Here is a 12,157-nt window from a genome sequence, read left to right on the forward strand (position 1 = left end):
TCATCACAAGTGCCCTCCTTAATCCTCATCTTCTATTTCCCACATCCCTCCACCTCCTTCCCCCCTGGTAACCATCAGTTTGTTCTCTACAGTTAAGAGTCTGTTTCTCGATTTTCCTCTCTTTGTCACCCCACCTATGTTCCTTTGTTTTGTTACTTAAATTATGCATATGAGGGAAATCAGATGGTATTTGTCTTTCTCTGACTGACTTATTTCACTTAGCATAATACTCTAGCTCCATCCACATTGTTGCAAATGGCAAGATTTCATTCTTTTTAACGATTTTGTTTTAAAAGTTTATTTTGAGGGGCGCCTGGGTGGCTCGGTCGGTTAAGCGTCCGACTTCGGCTCAGGTCACGATCTCACGGTCCGTGGGTTCGAGCCCCGCGTCGGGCTCTGTTGCTGACAGCTCAGAGCCTGGAGCCTGTTTCGGATTCTGTGTCTCCCTCTCTCTGTGACCCTCCCCCGTTCATGCTCTGTCTCTCTCTGTCTCAAAAATAAATAAACGTTAAAAAAAAATAAAAAAAATAAAAATAAAAGTTTATTTTGAGAGAGAGAGTGTGCAAACAGGAGCAGGAGAGGGGCAGAGAGAGAGAGAGAGAGAGAGAGAGAATCCCAAGCAGGCTCCACACAGCACAACATGGGGCTCAAACCTCCTGATCATGAGATCATGACCTGAGCCAAATCAAGAGTCAAATGCTTAACTGACTGAGCCACCCAGGCACCCCTGAAGTTTTTAAAATGTATTTATTTATTTTGAAAGCGAGACAGACAGACAGAGAGGGAGAGACAGAGAATCCCAAGTAGGTTCTGCATTGTCAGCGCAGAGCCCGACATGGGGCTTGAACTCGTGAACCATGAGACCATGACCTGAGATGAAGTCGGAGGCTTAACCAACTGCCACCCAGGTGCCCCTAAAGATTTTATTTTTAAGTAATGTCTACACCCACATGGGGCTTGAACTCACAACCCTGAGATCCAGAGTCGCATATTCTACCGACTGAGCCATCCAGGTGCCCCTATTTTTAGTTTTTTGAGGAACCTCCCTACTGTTTTCCACCGTGACTGCACCCATTTACACTCCCACCAACAATGCATGAGTGTTCCCTTTTCTCCACATCCTTGCCAACACTTGTTATTTCTTATCTTTTTGATAGTAGCCATTCTGAGGTGTAAGGGGATGCCTCACTGTGGTTTTGATTTGCATTTCCCTGATGATTAGTGATGTTAAGTATCTTTTCGTGTGTCTGTTGGCCACATGTATGGAAGAGACTGTCTTTTCTTCACTGACTATTCTTGGCTCCCTTGTCAAATATTAGTTGGCCATATATGCATGGGCTTATTTCTGGGCTCTCAGTTCTGTTCCATTGGTTATGTGTCTGTCTTTATGCTGGTACCTTACTCTTTTGATTTTGTAGCTTTGTAACGTAGCTTGAAATCAGAAGATGTGATGCCTCCCACTTTATTCTTCTTTCTCAGGACTACCTTAGTTATTCAGGGTCTTTTCTGGTTCTGTATAACTTTTAAGATTGTTTTTTCTACTTCTGTAAAAAATGTCATTGGATTCTTGATAGGGATTGCTTTCAATCTACAGATGGCTTTGGGTAGTATGGTACATTTTCATGTACCCATTGGCTAGTGCATGTCTTTTTTGGAAAAATGTCTATTTAGATGCTCTGCCCATTTTTTTTGAGGGGGGGGGCACAAGTGAGCAAGGAGCGGACACAGAATCCCAGGGGGGAAAGAGAGACAGAGAGAGAGAGAGAGAGAGAGAGAGAGAGAGAAGCAGGGCTCACCCAAAGCGGGGCTCACCCAAAGCAGGGCTTGAGCTCACCTGATGTAGGATTTGAACTCACGAATCGAGAGATCATGACCTGAGCCAAAGTCAGATGCTTAATGACTGAGCCATCCAGGCACCCTGCCCATTTTTAAAGTGGATTGTCCTTTTTTCCCCCTTTGAATTGTATGAGTTCTTTATATATTTCAGATATTAACCCTTTACCAGATATATGATTTAAGACAAAATTTTTTTTTACATTTTATTTATTTTTGAGAGAGAGAGAGAGAGAGAGAGCACAAGTGGGGGAGAGGCAGAGAGAGGGAAACACAGAATCTGAAGCAGGCTCCAGGCTCTGAACTGTCAGCACAGAGCCTGATGTGGGGCTCGAACTCACAAACCATGAGATCATGACCTGAGCCACCCAGGCACCCCTACCAATATGATTTGCAATCATTTTCTCCCTTTCCATAAATTGCCTTTTCATTTTATTGATGGTTTCCTTTGCTGTATAACCTCCCATGTTTAACAAGCAAAACAACTGGACAGGATATATGAAACAATGATGTTTGAACATTGGCCATCAGGCAGTGTAGGACGGCAAAGAGGAAAACAGCTCACCTGAAAACAGCCAGGTGAGCTGTGTGTCCCCCCCCTCCCCCATGTTGCCTGCAGGGCTTCCGGGCTTCAGAGAGGAGGAACCAAGCTGAGCCCAGCAGTCTCCTTGAGCTGAGGAGGCCGAGTGGGGAGTCCACGGAGGCCAAGGCAGCTGGTTTGTAGAACAGAGCATAGGATCCAAGAGAGAGCTCTGGAATGTTCAGAGGGCACTCCGTGACAGATCAGCACCTGTGTGTGAGGAAATTCTCTGAGGCAGGAAAAGAACCACCTGAAAGTAGCAAAGTGAATCTCCAGAGCTCACACAGCGGTGGAAAAAGTGTCTGTTCCCTCCAGCCGAGGTGGAAAAACCTCATCATGCATGGGGCATGAGGTAAATTATGCTGAAGGCTTGTGCCTCAGTACTGGGGAAAATTATCCCTGGTCTAGAAGCTGTTTAGGTCCCACCTAATAAAGCTTAAAAAGTAAGCCTTAGTGGATCAAACTGTTTCTGAGTAAATGAGCTGCATCCTGGAGCAAAACTCAAGAGTATTTACTGAAATACAAAAATGTCCAGGGGCGCCTGGGTGGCCCAGTTGGTTAAGCATTTGACTTTGGCTCAGGTCGTAATCTCATGGTTTGTGAGTTCGAGCCCCACATCGGGCTCTGTGCTGACAGTTCAGAGCCTGGAGCCTGCTTCAGATTCTGTGTTTCCCTCTCTCTCTGCCTCTCCCCCACTTGTGCTCTCTCTCTCTCTCAAAAATAAATAAACACTAAAAATTTTTTTAAAAAAATCCCAAACCCAACAAAGTAAAACTCACACTATTTGGCATCCAATAAAAAATTAGTGTATGGAAAGAAGCAGAAAAACAAGAGTGAGAAGAAAAATCAACTGAAACTGGTCCAGAAATCATTCAGATAATAAAATTCATAGGCAAGTACATTAAAATAGTTATTATAACTATTCCATATGCTTAAGAAATTAGAAGGAAAATTGAACATGAAAGATTTTTTAAAGACCCAGATTGAATTTCTAGAGATGTATACTAGAATGAAAAATACATCCAATGGGATTAATACCACCTGCAAAAGGTAAGATTAATGAACTTGAATACACAGCAGCAGAAACTATGCAAAACAGGGGTGCCTGGCTGGCTCAGTTGGTACAGCATGTGGCTCTTGATCTCAGGGTTGTAAGTTCGAGCCCCATGTTGGGTGTAGGGATTACTTAAAAATAAAATCTTAAAAACAAACACACACACACACACAAAACACAGTGAGAAAAAAAAGACCGGGGAAAAATGAACAAAGCATCAGTGAGCTATGGAAAACTCAAGGGGCCTCATAAACAGGCTCATTGGAGTCTCTGGGAAAAAAGAGAAGGCAGAAAAAATATTTGAGAAAATAATGGCTGAAATTTTCCCAAACCTGATGAAAACTATAAATTCACAGATACAAACCCCAAGCACAAGAAACATGAAAACAAAACAAAAACTATGGCAGGTCACATTATAATCAAATAGCTCTAAAAACAGTGATAAAGAGAAAATCTTAAATGTGGCCAGAAGAGTAACAGACATTACATACAGGGAAACAAAGACAAGGATAAGTGTAGATTTCCCAACAGAAACAATGCAAGCTAGAGGAGAGGAGAGTGACATTTTTATAGGACTGGGGATAAGACTGTCCACCTAGAATCCTAACTCAATACTTGGATCAGACTTGATCTTCAGTGATTTCCTGTGTGAAGGTCCAATTCCCCTGGACATTGACTCTGAGACGAAGAGGATCACGCAGGAGGTTGATAGGGAGGGACTCTGGGGATCAACATCTGTGGAGTAAAGAAAGCAGGGCTGGGCGGAGCTTCAGTGCAGCCTCAATAAAGCTTCGGGTGACCCTCTCAGCAGTTTTGAAAGTGGATGTCCCTTCAGAGCTGTCTTGAGTTGGGGTGAGGGCGCCAGGCCTTTGTCCTCACAGGTTGATCATCAATCAGATATGGGTTGCCCCAGAAAGGGTTCATGATCTTGAGTTGAGGCAGCTCCCTTGGCCAGGGGCAATTTCCAGAAAAAAGAGTCAGCTTAGAGTGCTCAGACTACAGCATCCCAGGCAGGCGGAGGAATGAGTACCTAGATTCTGAAGGGGGATTTGGATGGCTTGTGACATTATCCACTATATTTTCAAAAACTAAGTGGAGAAAATCCAGTCTTCTTAGCATAGTGCACAGTGCCCTTCATGATCTTGTACAGGCCCACCCCCAGCTCACCTCATGCCCTCTTCTCAGCCTGGGAGCCTCTCCCACCCTCTGCCTTGGCCCCACTTACCTGTTGGAAAATAACTAATCCTTCAAATTTCAGTCGAACACACCTCTTCCAAGAAGCCTCCTCTGAATGGCCTTGTTGACTCAATGGTCCTTCCATCGTGGTTAGGAGCATGGACTCTGAAGCCAGGGTTTGAATACCAGCTCTGCTGTATTCAAGGTGAGTCTGTAACCTAAGGCAAATTACTCAACCTATCTGTGTCTCAGTTTCCTCATCTATAAAATGGGTATAACATTAGTACTGCGATGTCATTGGGTTATTATGAGGATTCTATGAGTTAATATGTGTAAGTTAGAACAATGTCTGGCAGGAGTAGATAGTTGCTGCTATTATTATTGTTGTTGTTAGTGAAGGCACTCAGTATGCATTTGTTGAAGGCACAAAGGATGGAAGGAAGGACCTGAGAGAGACAAAGTGCAAAGTATGTTCAGGGAAGGCTGAGCAATCAAATTTGTCAGAAGGGTGGTAATAATCTCTATACGGTATTATTACCCATGTTGGGAAAACTATTTAATATCATGGTAAAGAGTGTGCATCCAATTTGTAAGCAATAAGAAATTTGCTTGACAGAATTTGTCAACAGATGGGAGAGGGGGCCAAAGACAGAGAGGGACAGGTTGAGCCAGGAGGTAAGGCCTATGTGTGGAGTGGTGAGTTCCAGGCAAGGGACGTGTGAGAAGAAATGGCGGACGGGGACTGTGGGAGGATGGATACAGGTGAGGGGGGCGGAGTTTAGAAGCAGGTAATATGAACACATGGAAGATGCAGTGCGGAAATCAGTTGAGGCTGATAGGGACAGGCAAGGAGCGACTGGGAGGGGAAAAGATAAGGGGTGATGGAGACAGGTGAGTTTTACGGGGACAAGTAAGGAGTGATGGGGCACTGCAGGGGTGGGGGGCCGGGTGGCGGTCAAGTAAATGGCAATAACCAGTGAGGAGAACCGAAGAGCTGAAGCGGGACCATCCGAAGGAGAGCTCTAAGGCTGCCGGCGTGGCGAGAAGAGCGGAGTGGAATGTGATGTCAGAGAGAGGGCGGTGATGTAAGAGCCGGGCGGTGGGGTGGTGATGTCAGGGCTGGTGCTGATGCTGGCGGCGCAGTGCATTGTGGGCAGCTCCCCGCTCCGCCGCTGCCTCCGCCGTCGCCCGAGGAGGATCGGGGCCGGGCCGGGCCGGGCGGGGATGATCCCGGGCGGGAGGCCGCCACCGCCGCCGCCGCCGCCGGAGGGAGCGGGCCGCCCCGCGCCGCACTGAGCCGCCCCCGCCCCCGCCCCGCCCCGGCCCCGGGGGATGCGCCGCCCCGAGCCGCTGCCTCCGCCGCCGCAGCCGCAGCCGCAGCGGGCACAGAGCAGGTGAGGCGGGGCGGGGCCGGCGGCGGGCCGGCGGGGTCGGGGCGGGGGCTCTCCTGCGGGCTCCGCGGGCCTCGGGCCCGGCTCGCCTCCCAGCGCAGCCTTCCCCAGCTCCCCCTCCCCGCGCCGTGTCCGCCCGAGCCGGGACGCCCGCCGCTGGCCTACACAGCCTGGGCCGCATCCCAAGGCCTGGAACGGCTCCCTGCCCCCCAGCATACGCGCCTGCCTTCGCCAGCCGGCCCCCAGAGCCTCAGCCCCTCGCTTCTCACCCCTGTCCCCGTCCCCGCGGCTTCACTCGGCTGTCACCCTGACAAGCCCTTCCCAGCTGCCTCCATTACCTCTCCCCCTTGTCCTCAGTCCCTGCGTGCCTCCCTGCCTGCCGCTAGCTGCCTTCCCAACCTCCTTACCCCTTAGGCGGTGCCCAGAAGCCTCTCCCAGGGTCCTGCCGCTTCCTCACCAGTCATTAGGATCGTTCACCTGCCTCTGTCTTACCCAACCCCCTCCTCCGATCCTGTCATCCCCCCCCCCCCCGCCCCCAACCCTTCCCTTTTTCTCTGCCTTCCTTCACACCTCTTTTCACCTGTATCCACCACCCCTCACTGGGCTCCTTCACCTCTCCTTACCTGCGCTCCCAGATCCCCACATACACCTGGCTCACACCTTGCGTAGTTACACATCAACACCTCTACTCACACACCATGATGAGCTCCCTCTCTCTCCCACCCTCCCTGGATGTCTCTCCTTCCCTGTCTCCCCACCCCACACCCACACCCCCACACACATACCCACACCCACACCCACACACACAGTTGGCCTCACACTGTCTGACAGATATTCATAAAAACCTCTTCCACAAGCCCTCTCACACGACACACCCATGCCTCCACACACCCAAAAGGTCCTGAGGGGGCAGTAACGGGGCAGCCAAGTTCCTCGTGGCCTGTTGTCCAACCTAGTCTGACATGAACGTAGTCCTTTGAGGCAGAGTGAGGATGGTGGACAGGGAGAGGCAGGGAAACCTCATTTATCCTCTGGTCTCCATTCTCCCTTTTCCCATCTCACCTGTTCCTTCTAGGCTGCCCATCTATAAACTGGGAGCTGCACCCAAAATTTTCTCATCAACCTATAGAATCCACCATTACAGGATGGAAGACCCACCAGAGGTCACAGTTCAATCGCTCAAGGATCCCTCCCTACAGGTTCAATTGCTTCTTCAGTCTTGTCCTCAACCTGTCTTTACCTTTATTCCAGAACCCCCCATCCCCTCCTTCTCCCTTTATCCTGCCATTGCCCTCACTGCCCTCTGAACTCCTGATGCCCCACATGCCACTTTGGCAAAAGGTGGGCAGAGGCCTATTTGACATCCCCACAGCTCTGATACTCTGAAGTTGGGTGGATGGGAGGAAAGAGTCAGCTGAGTCACTTGAACAAGATAGGAAAAGAGTGACAGTGTCACTCCTCTTTTCTACATGTCCCTCACGGTACACCATGACCTGTTGAAGGTTGTTTCTGTGCCTTTACTATCCCACACTGCCCCCTGTAGCAGGATGGCTAGACACAGGAGCCTTGGGAAGTATCCTGTCCCAAGGAAAGATTGGTTTATGGAGTTTCTGCCCCATCCATAGATACCTTAGGCATTTTCCTCCTCTCCACCTCCCTTCCACCCCACCCTGTCCCCAGCTGGAGTAACTGCCTTCAGTCTGTGACTCTCCAGGATCATTGTGAGGGTAGAGCAATGTGCTTATACAAAGTGTATATAAGTGGGAGGGAGGGGAGGGGGAGAGAAGAAAAGATCCCGGTTCCAATCCTGTACTGGGTTGCCAGAAATCTCAAAAAGTGGCCCCCTGCCTATACACATGCACATCAAAGACAGACACAAAAACACATAAGCACATGCAGACAGAGGTACAGGCACAGACACAAAGACACACACAGACACAAACACACAGAAAGACACACAAAGACATATACGTGTTCACAGAGGGACACATGCACAGATTCACGTGCAGACACGTATGCGTGCACACACTTACATTTCCCGAGATAACACTGGCTGGCTTTCCCAGCCCTCGCTCACAGTTGGGATGCTCTCCTTGATATTCAACTTCTACCTTTGCCAATGCAACCAGAGCTGTCTTCCTTCTTGTTGTTCCTGAGCAGACACAGAAAGGTGTGGTCAGAGCTCTCTCATCACATGCCCACCCAGACCTGCTGCTCCCTGTCATTCCTCCTGCCTCCTGTTAGACCCATCCCACTCCCTGTGGTCCCCAAGCCCCCCCCCCCCACACACACTTCCCCAATTCAGCCTGTCTCTCTCCCTTGGAGTAGCTGCAGGGCTGCAGTCCCTCTAAAATCCATGTCATGAGTTCATCACCTTATGTTCACCACACAGCTCACATCCTTGCTTTGGAACCATTAGCTGTCAGTGGGTTGGACTCTCCCCTGAGAAAGGTGTCTTTCTCACAGCTGCATCCTCTTCACTAGCATTAGCATCATCCTCAAGGGGCTTTCGTGTATCTTATTTTCTTGATTATCCCATGCCATGGTTGATTAGCAGGTCTCCATCACTCTGGTGTGTGTCTCCCATGGGTCACCCCTTGGTCAGCAGTTCTCCCCTTTCAGACGCACAGCTCCATGGGCATTTGGTGGCACAGGGAAAGTGTGGGTGCCGGGGTCTCAGATCAAGTCACTCAGACTGGTCCTTCTCAGCCTAGGTGTCCCCTACACAAGCATGGGTCCTAGACTAGTATGCACCCCATCCCCCCATGCCCGCCCCCCACCCTCGGGGTCAGCAAGTTTCCTCCACATTAGTTAGCATATCTCTCTTTGGGAAACGCTTTCTCCATAGCCTGTTCACATGGCATTTTCCTCTCCTTTTTTCAACATGTGTGTTCTGCTGCTGTTTTTCACACCTCCAGTTTGTAGTTTGTATCTCCCTTCCTGTGGATAGTATTTCTGTCTTCTCCTCTGACCTCCACCTGGGTGTTTACACAATGCTTCCCCCAGTAACCCCTAGAGCATCTGCCCACTGGGCCGAGGAAAGATGCCGGCCAGGAGAATGGAGCTGCCCTCCTCCATATCTGCAAGGTGGTCCTGGTCCGTAGCCTGCCCCACTCACAGTCCCTCCCCACTCCCCCAGGTAGATGGCCCCCCCAGGGCAGGCCCTGCGGACACCCCTCCCTCCGGCTGGCGGATGCAGTGCCTAGCGGCCGCTCTTAAGGACGAAACCAACATGAGTGGGGGAGGGGAGCAGGCCGACATACTGCCGGCCAACTACGTGGTCAAGGATCGCTGGAAGGTGGTGAGTGAGTGACCCGACGGGGCCAAGGGAGGGGTAGGGAGAGGAGGGGAGGAGAGGACCTGGAGACGTGTTAAAACAGTTGCCCCCAACTCTTCTACCCTAAGAGGGAGGTGCCCCTGAGCTCATTTGCATACTGCTTGCAGTCACTATTTTGGCGTACGCTGGTGGACAATCGCTTTCTCCCAGAGCCCTCTCTCACCCCCTTCCCCGCTAGGTCACGTTGCTCCGGCCCAGCCTGGAACAACTCTTGGCTGGACGTCGGAGCAGGAGCTGCAGAGCTTAGTGGGGGAGGCGGGCGGGGTGGGGGAGGGGGCTCTTTCGTTGCCGGACCTTGGAGAAGGGCAGTGAGTGAGCATGTGTCCCTCAGCTTCCGCAGAGGACAGAGAGGCCTGGCTTCAGGGAAAGAGGCCCTGCGGGCTGCTCCCACCGCAGCCGCACTCCATCTTCTCCTTCCACCCTCCTCCCCTCACTGGTTCCTGCGGCAGGTGCAACACGCCGAGACTCCATCTCCCAGCGTGCCTTGCTCCTCCAGCCCAGGACTTCAGGCTGTTCGGCCTGCTGGGAGTTGTAGTCCGAGCCTCCTCCGGGTTTGGGCCTGGATGGGAGGGGGACATGTGAGGGGCTTGGGGAAAAGCAGTGTCTGGGGAGCGGGACCTACTGTAAATCAATCCCTGTCCCACCCACCCCCCTCTTTCTTTCCGTCGCTTGAGATTGCTCTGGGGTCCTCTTATTGTGGGGGCAGGATGGTGTAGGGTGGATTGCGGGGCGATGGTGTGTGATCTTGTGGGTCTGCGTGGCAGAGTGGGGAGCCTGGAGGAAGGGAGGGAGAACAGACAGGCCTACACTGAGCCTCTATGTGGGGGTGTGTGGGAGTGGAAGGAGGAGGCTCAGCTCACCTGAGCTGTCAGGCTGAGAGGAGAGTGGGGCCTGGGTGCTGGCCGGTTTCCATGGCAACAACCACGCTTCGGGCAGATCCCCTAGAGTCCCAGGGATAGGAGCAAAGGTGGCAGCGTTGTCATTGTCTCAGAAGTCTCTGGGACTGGGGAGGGCCAGGAGAGCTGAGGGAAGGCCTGCCTAGGTCCCAGAGGAGGACTTCCTGAGAGGGAGAGTGACAGGACCGAAATTGGGGGAGGAGGAGCCAGGGCAGTAATCAAGGGAATGAGGGTCTGGCCAACTGAGGAGTATTTCTCCAACAACCCTTCGGTCCCCTAACATGAGAGCCTAGTTTCTGACAGATTGGAGGCAGAAGGACATTTGCACTGAAGAGGTGAGAAAAAGATGGTGTTCACACCATACTGAGTTTGGGTTAGAACTTTGTTGTACTTTTTGAGGGAGGGGATGGGAGATGAGTGGGGAGAGAAATGGCAAGAGGGAGTTGGGGGGGAGGGGCAAGCCCACAATCTTTGCCAGGCTGACCTCTCCAGGTCAGCTGCCAGGCTGACTCCCGAAGAACTAGGGAGGGTGGGGTGCCAGATGGCTCCCCTCAGCCGTCTCCTTGTGAGGGGTGGGACATGGGCATGAGGTAGAGCTCAGGAACCAAGAACAAGCTCCCTGAAGAGAAAAATGAGCTGGCTAGGGGAAATTGAGGGTCAGTGGCACTAGGTGGAGTATTTGCAAATAATAATGGTTCACTCTTCTTGAGGGGTGCTTCTCAGAATCAGAATAACAAATAATAATAATAATAAATGATAAAAGCAGCATTTGTTTTGAGCCCCCACTGTCACCAGACATGGTGCATTATCTCAACAAACGATGGAGTAGATATTGTTATTACCCCCTTTTCACAGGCGTGGAAACAGGGGTAGGGATTAGCTAACCTGCCAAGTTCTTAAGACTGGGTGGAACCAGGTCTGTCTGACTGCTGGGTCAGCAGCCACTAAGCCATACTGCTTCGCAGGAATTAGCCCACCCAAGAATCAGGAGCACGGAGATGAAGGAGTCTTTCAGACCCGTTCTAGAACAACTCTTTCATTTCACAGAGGAGGAAAAGTGGAGGCACAGAATTTAAGAAACTCACTCCAGGTGACCCAGAGCTAGGCCAAGAAACCAGATTTCCTTTTTCCTAAGTAAATGTTGGTCCTACTGTGTCGTATTGGCCCTCCAGTTTAGAGAGTTCCTTTGACAGGGGAGGGGATCATGAAAACAACTAGGAGAGGAGGAATAGGGTCTGGCAAAGGGAGATTAAGAAAATATTTCTGTTAGCAGGCTTGGGCAGGGCTACATTATGACTTTCATGGGCCCTGGGCCCTTCTGCCTTCATGGACCCCTTTCTCTATAATAAAGTAGTAAAAATCATATTTTATGACTGCACTGGTATACAGAGGAATGAATTAATATTATATGCTACAATTTTTTGACCTTCTGATTTGAAATATTGAAATGTTTTTATGGCTTCCTGTAAGTATTATGGGCCACTGTGCCTGCTGTGCCCGGCGGTTAAGTGGGCCCAGACTGTAGGGCCTGGGGAGGAGGGGTGTTAGGTGAATGGGTGGGTGCAGATACCCAGCTTGCCTCCCTGGGAGGTTCTGTAATGGGCCGGGGGGCAAGGAAGGGACCAAGGGAGGAGAAGAAATAGCCTCTTTGGAAATGAAGACGGTAGAGAAATACTATTGGCCACCCTTGGAAATTGGGGAGCAGGTACCAGAAATGTCTTGGCTGCCCCGAGCCCTCCTTACCACCTCCAGTGAGGATTTTGGAGTCTGGCAGATCTGGGCTTGAATCCCAGCACTCACACTTTTAATCCCTGTGCTGTCAACAGTTTCCTATGATATCGCGGTTAAGAGCGTGGGTTCTGCATCAGATTGCCTGGGTTCAAATGAGAC

The 12,157-nt window shown here is 50.8% G+C and overlaps 1 protein-coding gene and 1 long non-coding RNA gene across 5 annotated transcripts in view; one reads left to right on the forward strand and one right to left on the reverse strand.

The window, feature by feature from the left end:
- Positions 1-3,950: 3,950 nt before the first annotated feature.
- Positions 3,951-9,746, reverse strand: LOC122219942. Its single transcript, XR_006202615.1, has 4 exons — positions 9,666-9,746; positions 8,068-8,186; positions 4,693-4,861; positions 3,951-4,202 (listed from the first exon to the last, which is right to left on the reverse strand). It is a non-coding gene; the product is annotated as an uncharacterized LOC122219942 (long non-coding RNA).
- The window catches only part of TTBK1 (tau tubulin kinase 1), a 41,973-nt gene continuing 34,582 nt past the window's right edge, over positions 4,767-12,157 (forward strand). For 2 of the 4 annotated variants that reach the window (XM_042938841.1, XM_042938840.1), the window contains exons 1-2: positions 7,121-7,233; positions 9,174-9,335. In XM_042938841.1, coding sequence (XP_042794775.1) covers positions 7,180-7,233; positions 9,174-9,335 — 216 coding nt within the window. In that variant the 5' untranslated portion in view covers positions 7,121-7,179. Of the gene's footprint in view, positions 4,849-6,003; positions 6,038-7,120; positions 7,234-9,173; positions 9,336-12,157 lie in introns of those variants that run through there. The other 2 variants (XM_042938843.1, XM_042938842.1) reach the window with 2 other exon arrangements.

Source organism: Panthera leo, chromosome B2 (assembly GCF_018350215.1).
Source record: "Panthera leo isolate Ple1 chromosome B2, P.leo_Ple1_pat1.1, whole genome shotgun sequence".
Taxonomy (NCBI): Eukaryota; Metazoa; Chordata; class Mammalia; order Carnivora; family Felidae; genus Panthera; species Panthera leo.